General features: G+C 43.8%; 1 protein-coding gene across 6 annotated transcripts in view; it reads right to left on the reverse strand.

Annotated features, from left to right (window-relative positions):
- meis1b (Meis homeobox 1 b) overlaps nt 1–26641 on the reverse strand; it is a 138164-nt gene that overhangs the window by 80554 nt on the left and 30969 nt on the right. For 2 of the 6 annotated variants that reach the window (XM_030442437.1, XM_030442436.1), the window contains exons 2-3: nt 13602–13694; nt 781–1001 (exon numbers count right to left, since the gene is read on the reverse strand). In XM_030442437.1, the coding sequence (XP_030298297.1) occupies nt 781–1001; nt 13602–13694 (314 nt within the window). Of the gene's footprint in view, nt 1–780; nt 1002–2681; nt 2771–2884; nt 3635–13601; nt 13695–20446; nt 20542–26641 lie in introns of those variants that run through there. The other 4 variants (XM_030442442.1, XM_030442440.1, XM_030442438.1 and 1 more) reach the window with 3 other exon arrangements.

The raw sequence follows: 26641 nt of genomic DNA on the forward strand, positions 1-26641 counted from the left end.
GGAAGTTGTGTCAGTCGCGTCGTGAGACGGTGGAAGTCTCCACAGGCGCGTTGAGCCACCGTGAAAAACCCTTCATGCTAAAATGTTCTATTTTCTTTTTTTTTTTTTTAATTAACTGCTGTAAATTAATAAATGACATGCATGTGTGGGATTCCCTTTAAAAACGTGATGTATTTCTCTTAAATGTGCCGAAGCCTGACACATTGCACACAATTAATTAATTAACAACGGGTAAAAGAGAGAAGGAGGTAATTATTTGGCTCATAATAAAAAAAAAACGCTGGAGCTTTAAAAAGAAACCGAGCAAAAGTTAAATTATAATAATAAACGCTCATCAGAGTGGACTTTGTCTCTTTGTTACTCTTCACATTCTAATTAGAATTTCTCAGTGAATTTCTGAGAAGTCATGAGACAAGCCTCGAAATAAATAAATAAAAAAAACAAAGTGCACATTTCCTCTGCCCTCCTCTGTTTGTTCAGAGCAGCTGATAAATATGATTCACTTTATAAAAAAAAAAAAAAAGGAGAAGAAGAAGAAGAAGAAGCATAACAAAAAAAAAAATCCAACATGAAGGAGGACCAGAGGCTGCAGCGGCTCTCTGCAGCTCTCCGGGCTCCAGTGTGGAGCTCAGACACTTCACCGAGGCGCTCGGCTCCGCTCAGCCCGCTGATCCTCCCTGCTACAACGGCGCTGACTTTGCGCACAGCTCGCCCCCCCTCCAGGGCCCGCCTGCCCCGCCGGAGAGCAAGTTTCCCCCCTCTCGGAGGGCTCGCACCTACCCGTATATAGCGTCTTTATCTCTCTTGAGAGCGTCGTTAACAGAGGAGCCCATACTGGGAGGCATGGTGTTGGTGTGGGCGGTGTGCGGGTACTGGTGGGAGTGCAGCTGGGGCCCGTGGTTGAGGTGCACCGCCTGCATGGACCGGGCGCCGTGCGGGTCTCCGTACATGGTGGTCGGGATGCCCACCCCGTCCATCCCGTAGTGGGGCAAGTCTTCGTACTGCACAACGAGAAACACGCGGGAGCAACACAGTGAATACACACAAGCACAAGCACAGGGACACAAACACAACCTCACTGCTACACCACAAGTGTCCCGAATTATTGTCTTTATATTATAAAAGTTGTTTAAAGCAGCAGAAGTGAAGTTTGGACTCATGGGAGAGAGGAAAGTTAAACATCTGACAACAGGGCGGAATCATCCCCACAGCGAGTCGACATGTTTGACGCTTTCTTTTCACAACGAGACAAATAAATTCACACAAACGCGTTTCATGTTTCACTTGTTTTCAGTAAAATTAACTTTACAAAAGACATAAAGTCAGAGTGAGCTGTGCGGCAGGTTGTTTGTTCCCAGGCAAGAAATTAAAAAAAAACAAAAAATGTTATTCTGGAGCTGAAAACTAGTTTTGCTGTCAGCCTCTCCTCGCTGACCTTTGCTCCTCACATGTTAGTGAAATAAATATGAATTATTGAGCGTGTTGAAAAATACTGCGAGGGCAAAACGGGAAAACTAGAACAACATGGCGCAGACATCATTACTATTATTATCATTATTATTATTATAATTATAATAAAGTAGGCAGTGGTGAGTCTTAACACCGTCTGTGTTTCCACTGCTGCAACAAATACCTCCAACTTGTCCCTCGCAGTGTTTTACGGATTTTAAAGGCTCATAATTGTGCAGCATGTTATTATTTCCCATCAGGACCTGTGTGATCAGTGCGTGCAGCCTACAGCAGGTAAAAGCCTGTTGTGTGTGCGTGTGTTTAGTGTGTGTGCGTGTGTGTGTGTGTGTGTGTGTTTTCATTTTGATTGTTCAAACTTCAAACTTTTCCACGTGTCCAGCTCTGAGGGTTAAACAACGCAGTCTCGTCTTCATCCTGGTGTCTTTTTATAAAAAACAAAACTCTCAGACGTGTTGGTGAGAGAGTGCAGGAGATAAACTATAAATGTTTACTCTTCTTTAACAGATTACAAAAATAAAAATTATGGAGAGAGAGAAAGCAAGAGAGAGAGAGGCTTGAATTATTGATAGCGCTCTCCAGAAGTGACAAACAAAGTGGAGAGAGTAAAAAAATAATGAATATAATAAAATTAAAAAAGCTGAAGCGTTTGGAGCCTAAAGGCGGACGGAGGTGCAGAACCCCGGCGTGCTGCGGCTCTGGTGCCAAACTGAAGCAGCTGAATGTTTCCCGAACATCTCTGCTTCTACACTGTTTACTAGCCCGTGTGCGTGTGTGTGTGGTGTGTGTGTGAGGAGCCCAGCCGCTGTCTCGAAGCTGTCCTGCAGTGCATGAATCAAAGCGTTTGTCATCACCTCGTTACTAAAAAAACTGCCTCCCTGGCATTTATGCTAATAACGCGTGTTTTCAGCACTTTTTGCGGTGCGAGAAGAGGGCTTTGTTTTTTTTTCTGCGGTTGTTTTGTTCGTAAATAATAATTTAAAAAAAAAAAAAAAAAAAGCTCCACTCCAACAATGTGGAGTCTTTGAGGGAGAAATGTTGGAGATTTGTTTTTGCCTCTCTGCCCTCCCTCCCCCCCTTTTATTTCGCTTCCAGTAACTGGCCTGTCATAACTAATCTAAAAAACACAGCCGATGTGAGATATGATCACGCTTCCAATGTCCCTCAGCGGGGCCGGTTTGTGGGAGCAAACGAGTGCGGCCGTGCGTAAATACCGTGCCAAAAGATGCCAAAAAGCGAGCCCGTGTCTCCATGTGTCAGGAAGACGACCGAAAACTTTCGCCCGCGAGTCGTGTGTCCGCGCGGGTATGTGTGTCATTAAGCCACGTTACAGCGCAGGATTGCATTCAAGCACAGCAGACTTGGAGAAACTTTTTTTTTTTTTTTTTTTTTTTTTAGGGGGGATTGCCCTACGTACCCGTTGCGCCATAACCCTCCTGACTCCCTGGTCGTCCTTTCAGTTTAGATAAATCCCCTCTGAGGCCAGGGTGGAGACGAAATGAAGAAAAAGAAAATCCAAATAAATGGGAAGATGTTTCAGCCAAAATCCGCGTGTGCTTCTTTTTCCACGGAACGGTGAAAGCCAGCCCCCGCTCTCTCTGCGCAAGTTTAAGCCCAGGCGCGGCGAATAGGTCCTCGGCTGTCCTCGGGGCAGCGGCGCCAGGCTCCTTTTCCAAAACCAGGATGAAAATAAAATAGCCCCTCAAACAAAACTGGCGACTCTCATGGCTTTCTGCCACTCCGCCTGTCAGTCAAAAAACGCGAGGGCTTGTCAAAAGTACCGGATGAATGATGGTCCGACGCGCGTCTCCACGGGATCGGCACCACCTAAATGTTAATGGTCACAATCACAGTTAAAAAATGAAGCAGGCTCTCCTCTCGTTTTCTTTGATCACTCTCGGCTCCCGGCTTGATTTTCTTATGCAAAAGCGTCTAGAGGAGATCAAGAGGAGGTGGGGTGATAATTCTGGCTTAGGCTTTTCTTAAAGGAGCCACGATCGATGCTGAGCGTGTGTGTGCGCTGTGTGTGTGTGTGTGTGTGTGTGTGTGCGCGCGCCTGGTGTGTATGTGTGTGAGTGCGGTGTGTATGCATGAGCCGCCTGCCCGTTTTGTGTACAATGGATGTGTGTGTTGAGCTGAGGAGGAGCGGAGGATCTGGACCAGACTGCCGAAACCCGGAAGTAGTGGTGGCCATAACAGGTCGCGTCTTACACAACGCACCGGGCTGCAGCAAGTCGTGCGGAGAGGAGGGGGGGTGGGAGGACCCTGCGAGCCCCGGCGAGCCGCGCAGGAGCGAGCTGGAACAACGCGGGGATAAACACAGAGGATCCACCTCTGACTCCGGGTCCAGGTCTCACTCTCATAAAGTGGCTTTATTCTTCAGTCCGCTGCGTCTTCTTTTTCCTGTAAATACGCAACATCTGCCTTTCGGGATTGGCGCGTCCAGCACCCTCTCCTCTGCCTGTAAAAACAGTTTATTAACGGCTTATTGAACCGTCTCTCAACTCTGATCCCCCCCAAAGATATCTCCAGGTATGTCCTCCAGAGACTGCACGCCCCTGGGTGTTAGATTCACTTTGGACCGGCACTGCAATTAGGCAGTTATTTAGTGGAGAACATAAAGATACGTTTATGAGTGTGAAACCGGTTCTGGAGTTCGGTCAGGCTTCTGTCAACATCACGTCTGCATGACATCAGTGCGGCTCTGCAGCCAAAACATCCAGTCCTGCAGGTTTTTACGCGTCTGGTCGCTCACTGTCAACTTCCCCGCAGCCTTTTTTTTTATCTCCCAGTGTTTGCACCGAGACAAAAAAAGTGTCAACTCAACACAAAAAGCACGATAACAACAACTTTCTGCAACTCATTCAGAAGCACTGTTTATTTATTAGGCATCTGAAATGTTTGTTATTTGGTCCACGTCTGGGAACAGAGTCGTAATCTGCACGCTGAATTGTGAAATAAGAGATTAAAAACGCAACAGCAGCGTTTTTATTTTAAAAAAAAGGGGGTCTGAATATGAGTTCACATGTCGTCCGTGCCTCTCCCCCCACAGCAGCTCTGAATGGGTCGCTCCAGTCTGCCCGGGCTGTCCAATGGCAGAGAGGCTCAGCGATGGGAGCCCCCTATTGGCTCCCCGCATGATCGATCCGGGGCTGATTGATCGGTTTAAGGCCACATTTTGCGAGGAGGCGCAAAACAAAACATCGTCCGCGGGCACAAAACACACACTCTGCGTTTTCTGTCAGCTCGGTCAGGCTGGAAATCCACCAAAACAGAGAAGATCTGACCGAGACACTCTTTACCTTTCTCTGACACACACACACACACACACACCGGTCCTCATATCACTGACTTAATTACTCACTCTCTCACACTTTGACTAAACTTTCCCCCCCTAAAAAAAACCCCAGAACCACCACTCACGTCCAGAACTTTTCTTTCTTTCCTCTCAGACGAGTTGTGAAACTTTCCCTGTCTCTTCATTATGAACCCTTCACTCCAGCTTCCACGCTTCTTTGCCGGAAGATTGTAAAAGTTTGGTCAAATATTGATGAACTTTAATTTATGGAGGGGAAACTTACCACCCGAGTAATTTCAAGAAAAAGTAATGATATAATTGATGAATGTGTGGCTGTAAATTAACAAAATAGTTTGAATTTACTACGTCACCGTCGTTCTATTTGATTCCTCGCTGGGATATAAAGGAGTACAAATCTTATTTAATTTAATCTATCAAGTTTTTTTCTTTTTTTTTTAATTAAGAAGTTTAACTACCTTCAAAAATCTCCATTAAATATTTACGATATATTTCATGGCATATGAAGTAATATAAAAAATGGGATAAGTCACATGGACAGGATTTGGTTTTAAGAGGAGACGCATGCGTAAAAAAAAAAGGGATTCCAAAGAAATTATAATTGATTTCTGTCTGTTTTCCACACGACCACCACCGCCCAACTTTTTTATTTATCTCTCAGCCCATCACACGTGAACCGAGTGTGTAAAACAGCCTCTGATTATGCTCATGAGGTGTTGCTGCTGGTCTGCTTGAAGTTTTTTCTTTTCTTCTCCTCTCTCTCTCCCCCCGTGCAGCGCGTCCAGTCATCGATCATCTGCCCCCGGTGCCAGAAATGGTGTCATAACATGATAATGCGGCTTCACACATTCGGCGTTGATTCCTGCGGTTAAAAAAAAAAAAAAAAAGCCCGACCGGTGGGATCCGATGGGACCATTTTACAGGCATGTAACGACGATCAAAAACCTCCTGCAAGTCCAGCCGGCCGGCGAGGCTCCGGGGGCGCGTAGAGCAGAGAGGAGCCACGGAGCCGCGCAGGACGCACGGACTTTTACGCACAGAGAAAACCGGATCAAATAATAACCCGGGTTGCCTTGTGCTCGTCGAGTTTGTTAAATCAATTATTAATTGGTGAGTAGAAGCTCTCATTTTCTTCATCCTTTATTATTTTAACGCCACATTAAATAATTAAAACGCTTAATTATTGTCACTCAGATATTTTCTTGAAGGAAAGTATTTTTATTTTATTTAATCCGCCGTTCCTTTACAAAAAATAATAATGTGCGGGTTTAGTAGAAACGCAAACAGGATTATAAAACTCGCCGCACCACAAGGCACACTAAATATCAGAGGGTCATTGAGAGAAAGCAAAGCTAAATTAACATGAGAGGAGACCACATCAGCGCCGGACCACTGTAAAATAACTACAGTGGCATTATAAAGCAATTAAGCTACCTCAATTAGCGTCTATAAAAGCGAGACTGGAGCTCCACTTTCTCTCCTGGAGTTGCTCTTCCGTGAGGGTCAGCGCGCTTTGGCATCCTGGAAGACAGCAAGGAGAGGAGGAGGAGGGTGAGGAGGGGGGTGAGGAGGGGGGGGGAGGAGGGTGGTGGTGGCAAAACACCGTCATTTTCTGTTTAATCCGCTTTGCGATGACGGTAATGCTGTGAGTCGTTTCAATAAAATCAGCAGGTATTACTTTCGAGCGGCTGAATGTAAATTGACAGCAGGTTCGACTGGCGAAACAAACCGGAGCGCGTTTATCAGGCGGGCCTGCGCGCCGCGACACACACACACACACACACACACACACACGCACGCACACAACAAGTTGTTGCCCTTATGTTGAGTTTATAGAAACACACACATCCTCAGAGAGTCAGGTGTGCGTTCCTCCTCACTATCACAAGTCACTGCAGGTCATTTTCAGCTCTGAGAATGTTTTAATAAATAATGCAGATGTGGTTATTAATTGTAAACAAAAAGTGCAGTTTGAGTTAAAATACACACTAATAATAATAGTAAGTGCAGGTCTGTGTGATGGTCCGGGCCTCTGCTTGTCTCTGGCTGTTGTTTTAGGTCTCTCCGGCTGCCTGAGGAGTCAAACTGAGGTCAAACTTCTTGCAGCCCCGCAGCTCTGCGCCCCGAACATGTCGGGATCTGCAGCAGAGGAAAAAAAAAAAAAAAGAAAAAGGGGGCCACCGAGCCTCTGTGCTCTGCTCTGTGTCACCGCCGCGGCTCTCAGGGCAGACAGATAGACCTGCTGCAAAGTTTTCACAGCTTATCTAATTATATGGAACTACTAGTATATTATCGTCTGTCAGAGGAGCCCAGCCGGATTCATTAAGAGTGCGTTTAGGCGCAGTGTGAGCTCAGGAATTATTCAGTCAGGGGGGAGAAGAAGAAGAAGAAGAAGAAGAAGAAGGAAAAATTGGCGCTCGTCTTTCTCTTCTTCTCGTCTCTTGCCTTTGAGATTTATTCTAAAAGTTAGTGTAATGAGCTTTAACGCGCAGGCAGACACGTGTTACACCCTGATTAACCACCAAGCCTTACCAAACTACTGATTTAATAAAGTGCACTGGGGTTATTTTAACACACAGTTCGTCTCAAAGGATGATGGGATGCGATATTAGCGGTGGATTTTATTTTTAAATAATGGCACTAATATCTCGGAGTGGAACAACATGGCACCGAACACATCACGGTAAATACTCTGGTTTGTGGTCAGTGGTGTAAAAATCACAGTTGGAGGAAAATGGTTAAAATCTAATAAATCGTAATGTTAATTTTGAAGCGTTGGATCGGGTCAGTTTGGACCCGGTGGTTCTGTTTCCTCTGGTGCTGCTGGATGTTTCTGCAGTTTGGCCCAAAATGTGACTGTGAGCTGCTGCTGCTGCTGCTGCTGCTGCTGCTGCTGCTCAGGTCGCCTCTCACACACATTAATGCTTAATCATTTGCGCCTTCTACCGGAGCTGTTGGAAATTACACGACATGCAGAAAAGGGCAGAAGCAGCTCAGATAATTAAGATTCAAAAAGTTCAAACTCCTGCAGGATAAATCTACTTTTTTTTTTTTGTTTTTGCACATCAACATTGTTTTACCTTAAAGCGCAGTGTGATGTTTGAGTCTGTGAAGAAGCTGTCGTGTTTGTATTCCTTCTCTTTGTCCATGTGAATATTTCAACATGCCAATAAAAAGTATAATCCCAGTGCCAGCGCTCCTTCCACGTGTTGCCTTTTATTGTGAAACATCCAGTGTGTGTGTGTTTTTTTAACGTGTTTGTTTTATTTGGAGCTGTAAGAGAGAAACTGGTGACACGACGTGAAGCATTTAATCTAGAAAAAATGAGCCCGCAGGCTGCGATCATGAACAAATTCATAACAAAGTCATCCAAAAAGATGGAAGCGTTAAAGGTGAAGTTCACCCGGAAATTAAAACTCAGTCATTATCTGCACCACGAAACATTTCCGGAGCTTCAGTGCAGAAATCAACACGTCGTCAGTGTAATGAAACTCATAGTTCCCTCTGTTTCTCTGCATTGTCTTGATTAACATATTTACAAATAAAAACATACAAGAAAATATAATATACTAGAAATAAATTAAAAAGGAGCAGAAAAGCGTAAACACACATTTATATACACTCACTCTCATTCACTCCTACACACTGAGTACAAAAGCATGCGCAGCTTTCTCCTGAACACCTGAAGTAGACGGGGACTTCTTTTAAAAATGTAATAAAACAACAGATTAAAACAATAAAAGGCAAAAATTCAAGTCACCTGAAGCTCCAAGATGCCAACTGTGTATGCAAAGATGTTATTTACACCCTTTTTAAGACCGAAATCTTCACTGCAGCTGCTTTTAACCTTAATGTGTTGGTGCACAAGCTCGTAAATAATGTCTTTTATAAATAATGTCTTTTCAGATCAGGACTCAGAATACAATGAGCTGTACGGAGACATTTAAGTTTGTCTTCGGTTGTTTTATACGTTTCCATCTACTTCAGTTGTTCAGAGAACCTCTCCCGACTCTCCATCCACAAAGGCAGATAGTTTTGTGTGAACTTTTCCTTTACGGCATCAGCTTTTACATTAAGTTCGGTGCACAAACATCAGCACTCAGCAGCTTCTTAAAGAACGTCCCCCCCCCCCCCCTCACTAGATGTCACTATGTGTAAGAAACTATCAGCGGTATCTTCATGTGTTAAATGTAAAAACAGTCACTTAAAGCCTCATTTGGCTCCGTTAGGGCCTGAATGTGAGAAAACTGCAGCTGCTTTTCTCTCCGTACGTAGGTGTTGCATTCACGTGAACATGTGGACTCATAAAGAACTGCAAACCACCGAAAGCTGGGTGTGTGTGTGTGTGTGTGTGTGTGTGTGTGTGTGTGTGTGTGAGCCACACTGACATCGCCGCATCACACTTATGGATACATACGTGATGAACAGCTGCTTTTTTTCTATATGGTGCGAAATTAGACGCACATATGGAATTATAAACATGTGCAACACACACACACACACACACACACACACACACACACACACACACACACAGTGGAGGTCTGTGATCGTGCTGAATGCTGCCAGTCAATTTTCACATTGTGCCACCGGCCACCGGGTCAGCAGCTCCACTTTTACTCTGAAAGGCTGCTGAGTCTGAATTAACCTCACAGATAGATAGAGAACTCATCACTCTATCACACACACCGCCCTCCCTCTCCCTCCCTCCCTCCCCCCCTCTCTCTCTCTCTCCCTCTCCTTCTCTCTCTCTCAGGGTCTCTCGCCCTCCCCTTCCTGCAGCATTTGTCACCAGCGCTATTATTTCAGGTGTGCTAATGGTGTCACAGACACTTTTGCTGAGGGAGAAAGAGAGAAGGGGAAAAAAGGAAGGACAGGAGGGAAAAAAAGGAGTACTGTCATCATCATCATCATCATCATCACATGAACTCCTCTCCTACCTCCCCCCCCCAAAAAAAAAATCCATGGGTGAAGGATTTGGGTGAGGGAAGGGTAAGGGGTATCACATGTCGGCCAGTCGCACCGTTCAGGGTGGCAGTGGGTGGATGGGTGAGGATGGAGGAGGAGGGGGAGGGGGAGGAGGAGGAGGTGGAAGGGGGTTCTCACACCTCCCAGGGAGACTGTGAATTGATCAGCACCTTAGAGAGAGAGAGAGGGGGAGGCAGAGAGGGAGGGAGGGAAAGTGAGAAAAAAAAAAAAGGAGAGAGATGAAGGATGACGATGAGGAGAGAACAAGTGGAAAAAGCTGGGTGTTGGAGCCGAGCTATAAAACCGGGGGGGGGGGGGGGGAGACAGAGCGATAGGAAGGGAGGAGTGAGGGGAGGCTGCAGAGGAGGTGTGAAGACTCATCTTTTCCTGGATGGGTGTGAGTTGAGGTGGAGTGGAGAGTGGCCTGGGAGCACAGCATAGCCTAGTGGTAATAAACCAGCAAACCCCCGGAAGAGACGCAGCAGCAACATGAGAAGGGCTTTGATTCAGAATGTACTATTCTGTGTGTTTACAGGCTCATGGATCAATGATTCAGCTGCTACCGCCTCACATACAGAGTCGACATGACAACAGCTTTACTGTTTGTTAATCTGACGAATTTGTGTTTATATTTCAAATGACAGACATCTAATTCTGCTCGAAATGTACAAAACGTCACGTGTTAAACTGCTGAATTAATATTCCATAAAACAAGAATAAAGGCAAAAGTTAAAGCCGGAAATGAATTATTAGTGGCGACAAATTAAAGTGTCATGTCACTGCAGAGTGCAGAGGTTGTTTTGGGATGTTTCATATATGTAAAGTCAGGAAAAGCACAAATAAAAGCTTGTGATTTTCTTCACAAACTGAACCACTCGGACTCTTTTCCTAGTAAAAAAACCGTTCCTCCACACGACGGCCGGTTTGTTGCCCAAAGCAGCTGGTAGAGGATAAAAACTTTAACCACGACCAGCGCTTGGCTCGTGGCTCATCCGTACCATCCAGCAGTCTGCAGTAAACGCGCAGTCGATGAAAGTACAGTTGTGCTTTACAGACCCCACAAAACCACTGAGCAGGACTCACATCAGCAGAGGTGATAAAAGCTGCGGCACTGAAGTCCGACCGTTAGGAAAAATACACAGCCAATTAATTAATGTCTTATAAAATTGCACAGTTAACAGTGTGAGATTAAACTTTGACGGTTTATTTGTCTATTCCAGTGATTGAATCCAACTTCAGGTGAAAGGTCTGTAACATGTAAAAGATAAAGAAACCTCAAAAAGAGACGCGAAATGGAAAAAGACGGATCGCAATAATAAAAACTTCAGTACCAGCAAAAATATCAAAATAACTTCGTGATAAAATCAAGTGAAATTTATTAGATACTCAATCATAAAAGGCAGCGCACACTTTGGGATCATAATGCGAAGAAGTCTCCTCGACTATGAGGCTGATTTTGTAGCTGTGTGTGATTTGTTGCCCTCCTTTCTGTAATGTCAAATAAACTGAAGTAAAGCAGACAGAGAGTCTAGAGGGGATAATAGAAACCGGTCCGAAAAAGCCGTATCTTGCAGTGTTATAGACTAAGAGAATTCATCCCTTTATTCAGATCCACACCAAAAGTTAATGGGGTCTATTCTGGGCTGAGACCCATCCTTCAGCCGGGTTTCATTCAAATCCATACAGGAGTTTTTGTGTAATCCTGCTGACAAACCAACAAACAAACAAACAAACGGAAAAGGAGCGAAGATATAACCTCCTTGTCGGACGTAATAATATTCATTAAAAGCAACAATGCCAAAGTAACAGCGATGCAATCTAGAGAAATATACGAGATAACAGGTTGTAAAAGGTTTGAGACTCCAGTGGAAACAAGTCTGAGTCTTTTTCCTTCTCATAACGTCAAATAAGCCGAGCTGGGAAAAAGAGAAAAGACTAGCAGAGATTAGAAAGGAACTCGCCGGAAGATCAGTTTACTAAAAGGTCTGTAATCTGCGTGGATGCCGAGCCGAGGAAAAGATGTGGTTTCATTTGAAAACATCATCAGGCTCAGATGCCTTCAGGTGCTGAGTGAGGACCAGGCACCAACGCCGCTTCCTCTCCTGGACAAAAAGAATTCCACTACCAGAGGACTGCAGGTCGCTCCGGCTGATTTATATTCAGACACGAGTCGGCTACTGAAGGAAAACGATCTTAAAATCTGAAAAACAAAACGAGTCTTCCTTCAGGTGTTGGAACATGTGTCGGGTTTGGGTTTGTCTTTTCAGTTTCTTTCAGAGGAATAAGACTTGAGAGCGGGGTGAAGATCTAAAAAGGCACGTTTGATGTTAGATGCAACTTTCACTTTAGAATAAATATGTTTCCACATCAGGTCGGATTCTTGAACACCAGTTCAGCTGAGGGGCGCCCGTCCATCCTGGCAGCGGCGAATCAGATTACCAAACACACTGATTGACTGCAGCGGTTGCTAGTGAACCCTACAGCCATCTCTCGTAAACAAAGTTATCTCCACTGAAGTTCATGAAGAGGTCAGCGGTCACATCATCTCGTCTAAGATCCTCCGCGTACTGTACGACCCCGCGGGATCCTAATAAAGAAGCTTTCAAGGCATAAATCCCCGTCATAACAGCAAATGTCAGAGGTACGTGGAGGTACAGAGGACCGGGGCTGCCGCGCGCTAACTGTAGCTCTGCTGCAATAAATGGAAGCAATTATTCTGCTACAAAGAAAATCCACCAAGGCTTTTTTTCTCAGACAATGAGACGCAAACTTGCCTCCCGTGAAAAGTTCTTCCACATGCCCACACGCAAACTGTCAAAGAATCAAGGTAGCGGGATTTGTTGTAAATTTATTCCACTTAGCTTTTGTTAATTATCACAAGTGTCATAACCATCAAAAGACAACAACAGACGACTTGGCACGCGCCACTGTTTGACACTTCTATCTTTATACCCTTTGTTCTGTCGCTCTTTCTTCCCTCCTCTGTTTATCACACATTATACCACACCTGCCGCACATAATTATTCTTCCCTCTCACTTTTTTGCCTCGTCCTTGATTTTTCTAAATGCAGACGGAACCTGTAAATTTGAAGATTTCTCTTATAAAGCGCCGCACACACAAACCGCGCCGGCTCAGGGGGGAATTAAAAGTCATTACGTTGTCATTAAGATTGCCTGAATTATGGGAGCTCCGTACCTGCAGTGCTCGCTCTTAAATGTTTTCTATAAATCCTTCTGCAGCAGGAGGTGCACTTGGTTTTACATGTTGTTTATCTAAATGACTCATCCAAGATGGTAAATGTGTTTTTCAAAAGGATGGAAAAGTTCTGTAAGTTTGTACCTTAAACTTAAAACAACAAAAACCAAATTTTCCAAAATTTCCCGGCCGTCTCCGTCACATTGCGTATGTTTTGTAAGAGCTTTAATGTTTTGCACACGGTCACTGAAACCTTCTCGACCTTCGGGGACTTGGATTTGACTCCAAGGTTCAAAAAAATTCTGCAACTATGCAACTTTAATTTTAAATATTTTCCGAAAAACATTATCCAGATATTGTAAACTCATCAAATGAGGGGAAAAAAAACAGGTGGTTTCTTTCTGTCACTGAGAACTTGTGGTAATCACTCAGACCGAGTAATACGACATCAATTTAGAATAATTAGTAATTTTTGAATAAACACAAGTGAATTGTAAAACAGACCCTGAATGATACTGTAATTCAACAAAGACAGAAACAGAGCGGCTGCGGCTCACCGCCTGTGTTTTTCCGAACGGGGAAAAAAAATGGGATTTCCACACAGAAACAGTGACAGAGTTAATCAGACTGGATTGACATGTTAGCGGTGATTACATTGTGCCTGGATCTGATCCTCACCACCAAACCACCAGAGCTTCCACTGCAGCAGAGGGTCCAGTTCCCATGTCCTGTTATTTTCACCAAACCCTGGAATATAACCCCAAAAATCTCATTTACTCCACAGATCAAGTGTCACAATCTCACAGCAGAGAATCACGGACGGATGTGGAAGTTAAATCAACCCGTGGCCACAGTGAAGTGTTGATCAATAATACTCATTTGTTTTAAACTAATTAACAGGTGAGTGAGTCACACTGTCACGCTGTTAAGTCACAAGTGAAATAACAGACAGATGTTATAAAGTAGTTGACTGTAACATCTGTACGGCACTTTGGCTTTACTTCAGTATATCCATTTATATTTTTCAGTTGTTTTTACATATATATATTTGAATTATTGTACTTTTCACTTCACTACATTTATTTGAAAGCTTGAATTACTTTGCGGGTTCTGATTTTAGATTAAAATATGCACGATGAACAAATTAAGTGATGATTTTTTTGGGGTGCACATACGAGAAATATGATTGTGTACGTGCAAAGTAAATGACACACAGTTCGAAAAAAATAAAGAATGTGATTGTAAACCTGAAGTGTGTATATTCACCATGACAACAACATAAATGTCTGTACGCAAGTCAACTGAGAGAGTCGCACAAAGAAGCAACGCGCACAGAAATAAAGAAATAAAGTAATACCGGATAAATATGCACAATTAAAATTAGCAGCATCTGGACCGACTGCAACATGAAAATACTGTTTACATATTTATGCAACAACACAGTCAAGCAATATAATGTAAATTAGAATAAAACACTCTGAAAGGATCCAGTCTGCATGACGGGACTTTTTATGTCTGGCTTTAAGTTTATTTTAATGATGATAATATTTATGCACTTTTAGTCAGTGTTGGTGAAGCTCCTTTAAAAAGCATCTACCCTAAGTAGAAAGTCTAGTTTGATAAGTAAAGTTATCAAATTCTGTACATGTGATATAAAATTATATATATATAACATTATTTTATAGTACAAAAAGTCACATGAAAGCATAAAACTGCTACTCAATTGGATTTATTGCATAAAGTGCCCATTTCTTCAAAGATCATACAGAAAAAAGAAAAATGAAATGCCTCTCTGTTCATGGAAAATTGTGAGGAATGTCAGTGTTGACTGACAGCACAGAAAATAAAATCTTTTCTTTCCTTTTATGGGCCAAAGTTGAACACAAAAAAGTAGTTTAACTACTTGAATTGTCGTGCAAATACGACCGAAATGTAGTTAAACTGCTGGTTTGGTTACATGTCCTCCTCTACTCTCTAACTCTGCTTTAACTGAAGTGAATCTTCGCATGCTGGACTGTAAACGATGGCAGCACTACTTCTCTGACACGTCCAGTTAGAGTAACTGTGGGAATTTGATTTCAAAATGTATTCGGACCTGTGACGTCTCATTGTTCCTACCTGTGGAAACACTAAACCCAGCAGTGATTTAGGAGCAGCGTGGGTTAATCTGAGCGTCCCGAGGGAGTCGACATCACAGGGCCGCGCATAAACATTTTAGAGATTGACCTTTCACCCATCGGGCACAAAAAAGAAAAAAAAAAGCCTGGTGGGGTGAAACGTCTGAAACCATTACAGATCACAAGCAATTTCCCTCAAACGGTCAGACAGGTAAATTGTGTGCGTGTGTGACACAGACGCACAATTTTCGGCGCGCCGCGTGAACCCAAAACCTTCTTAAAGTAACACAGGTGAGTGTTTCCTCTGATTTTCTGACGGCTACATATCTATCGCAGAATGCAAAAGAAATTCAGCTGCAGACGCACACACACCTACAAACACACTGTCTGAGAGCCAGTCTCCGGCTGACAACATCAGCGCAACCTGATCCGGCTTAATAAAGACCCTTACCTGCATTTACTGCTCCGTTAAAACGCCCTCTTGTTGTTCTACCAATTCACCACACTATAATTGCACCGAGGCTGCATATGGTCCTCATCTAGTGCCCAGCGCAAGATAAAAGCCAACGGGCTGCGAGTGCACAACGCAGGGGAGAAGTGTGTGTGCGTACGGCCAATACACTCCACTGTTGTGTGTGTGTGTGTGTGTGTAAGCATTTTAGGGCAAATTGGACTCAACATAACTCAGGGGATAGTTAGGAAAACGGCATGATGTCACCGTTATTACACTGTAAACGCAGTTGATTTGGCTTTGAGGATTTGTGCATGCGGCGGCCTCAGACATGTGCGCCGAGGCTGCTTCACAGATCCCACCTCCGCGTCCAGGCTTTGAACTTCTTTCAATGAGAATCAAAGCGAGGTATTAACACATCAAGCAGAATTAGTCCACTTATTAGTCACTTATTGTGTGTTTTATTACGTTTTTCTGGGAATATTCACGGACGAAAATTAGATTTTTAATAAAGGCTACAGAAGTCAAGGTCCAAAATAAAACACCCGTGTGTAGTTTTTAAAGGATAGTAGGTCGCTTGTACCGCCTGTCCAGATGTGGCCCTTTATATTTTCTTAATGATGAAATTAAAGCCGCGACTTTGGCACGAAACTAAATAAACAGCTCAATAACTGGATTAAGACTGACAGGAGATTGGCTTGTGGACAACCTCACAGTGCTTCCTTCGTGCTAATGCCCGTGATTTGCCTGCTCTGCCCAGTCAGGTTTATGAAAGTCAGCCGGATTAGAGCCCAGCTGGGGCTCAGTAAACCAACACTCGGCCCTCGTACTCACACCACCATACATGACTTCCCAAACAGATCTCGACGTCCACCCCACCCTCCTTTACTTTGGGCTCCTCCGCCGCTCTTCCCCTCGCTGTTTTTCCTCTTCGCAGGCATCGCTACAAGGCTCTCCAAAACACAACACACACACACGCTCTGCTCCAAATTAAAATACCAAGGCTTATTGAGCAATACTCTTCTAATGGTTTCATCCACCACTGGTTTTATCTCTGCAGACATAAACACACATGCAGCCTCTCAGCTCCAACCGAAAGGAGCTGCTCTCCTCTCTTCTTACGTAAGCTGGCAGAAAATCTCTTAAATCCCTCTCTTTTGCCGTTGTTGTGTTGCGTCTCGGCTGCTGCTCGCTCTCGGAGAGCATCTGAGACCGGGGCAATTAGAACCTGAGCGGGGCCTTTGGGCATCGGACCATTTAGCATAGAGGCTAATAAGGCCGGCTATAGAAAAACCCGGACCTATTGGCAGTGCAGCACGGTGCAGAAGGTGAATTGATGGCATGTAAACGTACAGGAGAGCTTCAAGATGTTTGAGAGATTAAATGTGGATCGTTTTCTGGGGGCGAATGTGGACTTTGCCACAACTTTTTACATAAATATGCCCGAAAAAAACCCTGAAATATTTGGAGCCCAAATTGGCTCTTTGTGGGCACGGAGGAATTTTTTTTAAGAAGCGAAAGCAATAGAAATAAATGCTGTGGAAATGAGGCTGCCCTGTCATGCAATAAACTTGGACTTTCATATGAGAAGAAAAATGAAAGAAATGAAAAACGAGTTCAGATGCAGACTCGAATTTGTAACACAAAAACTGATGTGCATATTGAAAACATGCCAATAAAAACCCCAGACTGCTAGCAGGCGCAGAGCCGTTTTCAGAAATCTGTGAATTTTAAACTTCTAATATGAAGGCAAAGTTTGTGTCTTTACGAGCAGAGTCGTCTCACTTTGCGGCGGTGAGCCGCGCTGCATTTTTTAAGCACTTTGACAGGTGCATAAGCACACAAAACTTGTAAGATGACCAGAAGGGAAACAGTTAGAAGAAAGCAGCGGAGGGTTACGAGAGATCCAGAGACAATATGCAAGAGACAATGAGAGGAAAGGTCATAAAGAGAGGAGGAGAGGGAGAGAGAAGGGGTGAACAAGGCAGGAGAAAAGCAAGAAAGAGAGAAAGAAAGAGCAATGGAAGGTTGCTGCTAATTCTTCCATATCTAAGCCTCTTTGCAGAAACTCCCTTTGTCTTCCAAGTCCCAGTCATTAGAGCCTAATCCTATCAACCAGGGGCTAATCTGAGGGCAGAGGGTTCAGCCCCCTCAGCTCCACAGGCCAACACACACACATGCACATGCACGCACATGCAGGCGCGCGCGCGCGCACACACACACACACACACAGACACACACACAAAAACAGGTGTAAAATGTAAAATGACTTGTAAACAGATGGAAACACTTTGAGATTTACACATTCATCCACGTGTACACGCAGGAAACACACATGCACACACACGCACACACACAGAAAAATCAACGAGAATCAATTTTAATGAAACCAATCAACTCTGAGCTATTATGATTTAACACAAAATCAATGATTTCCCTCCAAAAAGAAGAAAAAAAAAAGTGTGGTTCCAGCCAAAACTTTCCAGACTCTGATGATTTACTTTATGCCTCGGTGGAGCAGAGACCTGCCTAGGTGCTGGTGTGTGTGTGTGTGTGTGTGTGTGTGTGTGTGTGTGTGTGTGTGTGTGTGTGTGATGGGAGGTGGGGGGCATCAGTTTCCCACACATTCCAGCAGAGCTCCCCCCGCCGCCATCATCATTCTCCTCTTTATTTCAGCGCTGACTATGCTCAAGATTAGTTATTGATCAGCGAGGATATAAATTATTCTAAAGTGAAAGCCCAACAACACAGTCATTATAGATCGACTATTGACCAGCTCCGATATATCATTCCATTTCCACTGCACTGCACCCCTGCCACCGGCCGGAGAAATGCTCAAATAATGAGATGGGGGATTTTTATGACTCCAGCACACTCTGCTTGACCTTTTTCGGGGAAGGTAGATGGATGATATCAGCATCGTGGGTTCTCGAATGCGGAGCCATTTGGAGAGTTTGGCCAGAATGACCTGGTAAATTTAGACAGCGAGAGGATCCGATGGAGATGGATGGCCTGGGCGAGAGAGGCTGCCTGAAGTTTCTCTCCTCCGTTTCAAGGTAGAGATGAAAAATTAATAATTTGTTATAAAAATAATCAGCCTTACGGGAGTGACTTTGTCTTAGAAAACATATCACAGCAGACAATGAGAAGAATGTTATCTGACGTCTCGTTGGTTGAAGAACCACACAGTGTGAAACATCTTTATAGGTTAGATGATGACTTTCAGATGATATTTCTAAACGTGTAATATAATATATTAATATAATAGCTCAGGAGCAGATATGTCAGGGCAATGTTGTCATATTTGGTGACAAGTTATAATCATCACTGATTAATCTGTCAATTATTTTTCAAATTAATTGATCCACCATTTTGTAATCATGGGGAAAATAGTCTGAGGGAATATTATTTTGACCAGCACAGAATAGAGAAAAGCAATGAATGCTCACATTTGAGAAGCTGGGACTTGCAGATATTTGGCACTTTTGGCTGATTAATGACAAACAATTCGAATAATTCTCGAGAAAAATGTTCTGTTGATCAAACACAATTAACTGTTTTGACACTGTATATAAAGTTGTTCCTGTGCTGATGCCAGTAACGGAAATGCCTCCAATTACAAAGTATTTGAAGTTTATGGCCTCATCTGATATCATTTATTAGACCGGACTATGTTGTCATGGTTACAACCAACACAATTACCAGAATAAATGTTGTGTACTTTTCTGCAACCACAGATACGTCGAAACTTGTTGTTGCAACGCTGTGCTCACGGTCTGCTTAGATTACGGCCAAAAAACCACGTGGTTAGGGTTCATCGAGATCATGCTTTGGCTTAAAATACCTGTTTTAGTCGCCATAAACACGACTGGAAATTGTCCTGAGATCTTATTAAAAATATCTAATGGAGTCACACTTACAAATGTCGAAACACAGTCTTGAACTGTGGTCACTGGCTTGGAAGCCCTCTGCCTGTATATCCACCACAATCCCCTCCATATCTAAATATAAAAGTCACGTACACAACACCACTTGGTAAAGAAACAATCGTGGACATGGTTAAAAGAACCCGTTGCTGACTAGCTGCTGGAAACGAGAGAATAACCACAGTGGCTAGAAGTCTTTGTCACTTTAACGTCATTTTAAGGCACTTGCCGAAAAAACCGATGCTTTCCTTTATTGCGAGAAGTCGGTCTCTCGTCCCGTTACGCTGTACGGTGTAAGCGCTTTGCGAGTCGTCGCTCGCCTCGCCGTCGCTGCGATGTTCAATCACGGTTTTGTTTTGTTGTCGCTTTGTGCGGAGTTGCTAGCAGGGCGGAGAAGGGGCTGGTACAAATGGGGGGGATTTTATCCACGGAGGTGTCAGAGAGTTTAGCAAAGTGTAAAATACTTAAAGCATCAGGGCAACACAATCCCCTGCTGGTCACAGTATAAATCACCATATATTCTTATTGGCCTAAGCCCTTGTTATGAGTAAATACATCCACAGGCAAGGGAGGCTGGCAAGGTTCATGGGAGATTCATCCAGCAATAGCGGAGGGAAAGTCACTTGTGTGTGTGTGTGTGTGTGTGTGTGTGTGTGTGTGTGTGTGTGTGTGTGTGTACCACATACCGCTTAGGGAGGCTAAGGAGAGGATAAGGAGATCAGCAGAGGGGGAATATCACGCCTCTTAAGCATGTATACACTTTCTAACTTTTACTTTTTCACCCAAAAAACCTAAATAAATCCCCACTCATCTGAGCATGATCGACTCGCCTCACCCCCCCCCCCGGTTTTCCTCTAAATAATTAAACCCCCCCCCCCCTTATTTACAGACTTTGGCAAGGCCATAATACCCTCAGCCTGACAAATTTCAAAGAAAACCAAATATATTTAACGACGGCGTCTTATGTCCAATCAGCGATGCTTGTTTACAACATTTCCTACTCACTGTGTTGGAAAAGCTTGCGGCGTTATTAACCAGAACCACACAACACCGAGTCATTTTTCCATCCCGCGTCCAAATTATTTATTGCTTTCAGTTCCTTGTCTGTTTAATGGATGAATTGGGTTAACGGACAGAGGAGGGTGGGAGGAGGAGGAGGAGGAGGGGAGGGGAGGAAGGGAAGGAGAGAGAGAGAGAGAAAAAAAACAGTTTCATATTTCTGTAAGCCTCAAACTTTTGGCAAACAGAAGAAAAGAGAACTTGGCCCTAATTCCATCTCACGCTGGCGTTTGTGCATTCTAAGTTCTCGGGGGCTGCTCTGGCGGAGGGCCTGAGCCCGTAAATTGGATATTAGGGGACGATATAAAGGAGCCTGTGTGTGCTCCCGTCCCGGGGAATTATTGCCTCCAATATCCCTGCGTATGCGTCTACGGCTTCCGAAGCCAGGCCAGATAGATCCTCATCTCATAAGGGGGCCAAGACTATATCCATCGCTCCTTAACTTTTATGAAGCTCCCAAGCTCTACAATGGGATTTGCCAGGGTGTCTTTTCCCCTTATCCAAGCAGGGGAGGGGGTGTGACAATGCAGATATAGCTGCATTCTTCGGGCTCCAAAGCTCCGACCTCCTATTTGAATACAAGCATTCCAAATTGTAAAGTGGCATTCTTCTTTTCTCCGTGAAGCCGGCTCCGTGGCGAGATTTCTCCTCGGTTTAAAGAAATGCCTCTTTTCCCCCTCACTTATCACTCTTTCCCTCCTGACTCTCACTCCTTCTCCTTCCTATTTCCTGCATCTTTTCCCCCCCTTGTTGTTTACCCTCACTCCCCACCTTTCCTTGTACAGCTCCTGATTGCCTCTCTCTCTCTCTCTCTCTCTCATCCTACGTCTTAAAGTCTTGTTCTCTCCGACGACGGGCTCCAGTGACTGCCCCCCTCCTCCTCTCCTGCCATTGCCCTCGTGCCCCCACCCCCACCTCCCTTCTTCCCTTGGGTAATCCTAAGAAGGGGCAACACCATCACAGGGTGTGAAATTAAATACATTACAGCATTGCGGATTAAAGTGTTTCATAGGCAGTTGCTCATCCACATCAAACTTTAGCTTTTTAAAGCCTAACATTTGATCTAGGTTAGAAACCGAGGCCAGAAGAAGGGATTGGGACACTTGTGGGCCCCAGAGAGCGGAGAGAGCACTCGAGGAGTGGACAGACCGAGAAAGTAGGAGAAAGACGGCTGCTCAGAATTTTTTCTGCTGAAAAAAAACCCCTCACTTCTAAATGGAGGAAGTCGCAGTAAGGAGAGGAGTTGGACGAAATATTTACAGCAGTTACTGGAAGTGCCAGCAAGCAGGGAAATAAAGCAGCCGTGTGTTCTGTTTCACAAGGCGTATATATATGAGGATAGCGTAATCTGGGAATTAAAAGCGCCTGCACACAGGGCTGTGCTCAACCGATGCAAACGCAGGTAATCATGCCTCTTTCAAAAGTAATAAATGTTAATGTGCCATTTCCCAGTTAATGAGAATTACTCACATCATCCATCACATCATCACAATCTGGGCCACACATGGCTGCCATCTTACACCGGACCGCTGCTGCACGCCGAAGATGGATGAAGTAGGACTTCAGATACATGTGTGTACCATCGGTCTGAGAAAAGTGTCGTCCTGTACTTTGAATGTATTGAAAGCTGTTGAAGTGCCTCTGGGCAAGACTCCAAACAATGCTTCTGAATAGCCAGTAGTGGAGGGCTGTGGCTGTGGAGCAGCAGCCCAGTCAGCATTTTACTTTTCTGCCAATAATATGACATACATATCAAAAATGTATTTCTACAGTACGTGTCATGTAGGAGGTGGATGGTTGTGGTGTGACAGCTGGGTGAGACCACTGCTCAGCATTTTGTAAGCATGAAACCATCAGGAGCCATCAGAACGTCTTCCAGCTTTGTTTGTAGCAACCAAACTGGATGTTTTTGATCCTGTATGCGACAGAACCAGGTAAGCCAAAACATGAATTTCTTCTTATCCCTAACGAAGTTGTCTTTGTGCCTAGACCTTAACCTAATAAGAACATTGTTATCACGGCATAACACTGAAAACGGAACTTAAACAATCAAAAGTTTCAACATATTCATCATTTAAAGAAAAGTACTACTATTCATTCTGGTGACTAAGTTGTATACAGTAGCTTATATGCACGGTGTCCCAAAATCACAACAGCAAAAAGTAAAACAACCACAACACGACATAAACTTCTACCAGAAAAGGACGGTACCTTTTATTGAAAGGGATCGTTGCTGATTGGATGGAAGCACTGTCCATCTTTTTAACAGGAAGAAGAAAACAATGTTGTACTTTCTAATTTTGTTGTTGTGTCTTCTTATTTACTGTTGTGAGTGGTACTTTAGGGCCACCGTACATTGTATGTGTAATTGTGTGCAGACGAAGCATGTTGAGCATATTCGGTGAGGTTCTGATTGGGTTCCTCTTTCTAAAAAGCAAGTTTGCCCAATCAACAGAAAATGTATCCCCAGCAATTTGGATGTTCAAGTTGTTCAAATTCATCAGAATTTGCAGATCTGTTTGCTTTATAACTTTACATTAAATATCTTTAGGTTTGGGACTGTTTGTTGGAGAGAATCAGCTGTTTAAAGATGCCACATTTGGTGAATTGGCGCATTTATTTTCTACAGTTTTCTAACAAAACAGTAAAATCATCAAATAGTCCTCTTGTTGATCTAATGCTTTGCACTGAATGTGATGACTGAAGAATTGTTGATTAATTCTGAGATAATTTGCCTGTTCTACTACTCAACTAGATCAAGTTTTAAATGAACTCTAACGTAAATGTTCATGAACAATAATTATTTGAGTGTACGGTCACAGCTTCCTCTGCTGTCTGGGTACCTGACCAGATGGACGGCCGTGACGTCTTTTCTGGTGATGAGGTCAGATGTGAAGGGAAGCCGGTCCAGCTGGGATCGGTCCTGTTCTTTCTTTCTCTCCTTATTCCTCTCCCATTCTAATGAGTCTCCGGGGACACTGGCCTTCACTTAATCCACTCATCTATTTTGACTTCCTCCGCTTGAGAACAGTAACCTCAGAACTCCGGTAAAGGTCATGTTCTGTCAGCTTTGTTCAATGACATCTATTGATGCAGCTCCAAAACCCCGAGTTTGGGTTACATGGCATCACTGGATCAGTGGAATAAAGAGACGGTCCGTGGAGACACGACTTCAACATCAAAGACATCAAAATATAGAGAAATTTGTCATTATATAAGTATTAGAGCAGTAGAAGGAAAAAGTGGAGCCTGGAGATTATATTTCTCTGACTGTTTTGTGTTTTTGTATATCCTGGTTTGTCCAGATGAGTCCAGGGATCTTTTCTCAAGACAGACATTAGACAGAAACCAACGGCAGCTGTCTCTAAGACCTAACACAACAACTACTTAAAGATCTGAGAGACACAAGAGAAACATCTGTTGGTGTCTAGACATAGCAACTTATTAAGAAAGCCAGCGAGTCGGACAAGGTTGCAGCACCTACTCTGAGAATTAAAACAGTTATGTTTTTATGTGCTTTATTATAGAGGAGCTGGCAGCACTTCCAACCAGCGATGTAGTAAAAGTATGTAAGGCTTCATTCCAGTAAAAATAAGAACATTTAACAAGTATATTTCTCCCTTTAAAGGAGTGTTGTGTCTAACTGTTCCAGTTCGTTCCAAAATGACAAATTCATCAACACTGATGTTTGTTGTTTACGGCCAAAATGTCATGTTTGTTAGCCACACAACACTGTCATGTCAATAAACGTATAAAATAAAGACGGAGCTTCTGGGACTGAAAAATGAAGCCAATTTAAAGTGTCTTAAAAATGAAAACACTCCAATGGTTTCAAAAAGAGGTCTGATTGTATATAATCTTATGAGAAAATGACCGTACTTCTCACTCGATTCATTACCCCAGCGCACAGTTTCCTAATAAGTTTATGTTTTCAAGCTCTAGTTTCAAGTCTTCGTCAATACAGTGTGATGATTAGTTTGTAAATCATGGTCCTATGTGGAGTAAAATGGACAAGGCAAGGCTATCTTGTGACTGATACTCAGCTATCAAGGCACCTCCTCGGGTTCTTGAAATTTCAGTACTGTGCAACACCACTCGATGTTGGAAATCCTAATCGTGAACTTGCGAAATCCAGCTACCCCGACTTCATGAAGAGGTGGTTTTCTGACGTCCACAACAATGGCAGCGCCCATTAGAAGGGGACACGGTGTATTTGTAGACTACAGTTTTTCTGTGAGGCTAGCGAACAGAATATTTAGACAGATTTCCAAGTTTAAAAGTGCCGGAATAAAAAATGTGCAACGGCATCTGTTACCTCGACTGTTGTTGTTGTACACTTGCAAAAAAAAGATGTAATTTTACCGTCTTGTATCTGAAACGCTTTGAGGTCGGAAGTTGGAAGTTTCGACTAAGAAATCCCAACCTCTGGCAATGTCTGATGTCGGATACGATCACGGCCGCAAACTCAAGGGTTCAAACTGGTCGCCGCCCAGTGGATGACATCACAATGATTATTCTCCTGCTCCACAGAGACTTCGGCTCCGTCTGAAGAACCACAGCCCTTTCCTATTGAAATAGGGCAGGCCTCCAGTTGATCGTGCTATGATCAACAAATCCACACCTGCCTTTTCAAGATGTGTTCCCTTTTCCTTGTCGTGTGTACGTAACAATCACTACAGCAACCTTTCTACCGGCGCCAGACCTGACTGACAGATCTGGTTAACTGCAAATCCTCTAATCAGTGTTTGAGTCATCTTTTGAGATTGTTGCATCTTGTTGATTGTGTAACTGGGAGAAGCATCATCATCATCATTCATCATTTTGAATTGATTGGAGGATTTCAGGTCACAACATTTGAACTATATCAGGTTTGCTTTAAATAGGGAAAAAAAAATCCTTCGTGTGATCCCCATCTTTCATTTCATAGATTGAGAAAGGGAGTAAACATGCATCAAAAAAATGGAAGCAATCCAACAATATGTCCCACTTATCTGAGCATGAATGACCAAAATGACATACGGTAAGTTCCCAATGGGGGTAACCTGACAAATGTCTTTACATCTCCACCTCCTCAACGAAAGCTGGCTCGGCCTTTGTGTAGAGGCTGACTGAAACATCGAGGCTGATGCTCCTGTCATCCTACATCCACTGTACGAGCAGGCTTTCGCCAGCGACAAGTCAATCATCCTCAACCTTCTCCTCCGGTAAACAAGCTGAGCTGAAAGAGCTGCCACGTGCTAACCAGCCGGCACGCCAGGACACTCGCTGACAATAACAGCAAAGGAAAAACAGATTAATAAAGGGAAGAAAGGGGAGTAAAATAAAGATAAACACAAACAGAAAAGGAGAGCAGTCGGAGGTGGTTGGAGTGGAGTGGAGGGGGGTTTAAGAACGCTGGCTGGCTGTGTCTCTTTGGTGAAATCTAAATGAGAGTGTATAATATGGGCCCTTCATAGGATTGATCCAGAACATTCCCCCCTTCACTGGGCTTTTCTTCCTGCTCAAATTGAGGGATTACCCCAGGAGGAAGTGCTTTGATTAGGCACAATAGGCATCTATCCTCTGTTGATTTGTGGGATTGAGGAGGCAAATCCCTGACAAAAAGCTGATACAGAGAGCGAGGGCCGCTGGATGATGCCTGCGCTGAGGAGGGGTTGGTGGGGTGGGTGAGAATATTCCATAGAGAAACAGCCAGGGACGGCCTCTTCCAAAAAAATATTTGGCAAACGGTGAAAAAGGAAGAATCAAGGTTGGGTCGGAGGTCACGTGCGAGGGAGGGGGAGGGGATGTCTTGTGAAGTTCACGGCAAAAAAGAAAATGAGAAAAAAATCAAACAGAGATGCAGATTGTTGACCAGACTGTTGCTTCTGTGGGTTCAGAGGACACTGCTCCAGAGCTTTATCCGGGGAGGTTTTACAGTATCTCTGTTTACATCAATAAACACTGAATAGTTCTGAGTAGTTTCAAGAATAAAGCTATCGTGGCAAATGTCAAGGAACCCAAAAATCGCATGATGGAGAGGATTTCTGCATTTTTCTGCTGGAGACAGCTGCTCACTCGTCTCTTCTTCAATGACTTTTACAGCTGTCAAAACTATCAGTAAGCACACTGAAAACTTGAAGGACGTCTTTCATTGACAAA

The sequence above is a fragment of the Sparus aurata genome, chromosome 15, assembly GCF_900880675.1.
Source record: "Sparus aurata chromosome 15, fSpaAur1.1, whole genome shotgun sequence".
Taxonomy (NCBI): domain Eukaryota; kingdom Metazoa; phylum Chordata; class Actinopteri; order Spariformes; family Sparidae; genus Sparus; species Sparus aurata.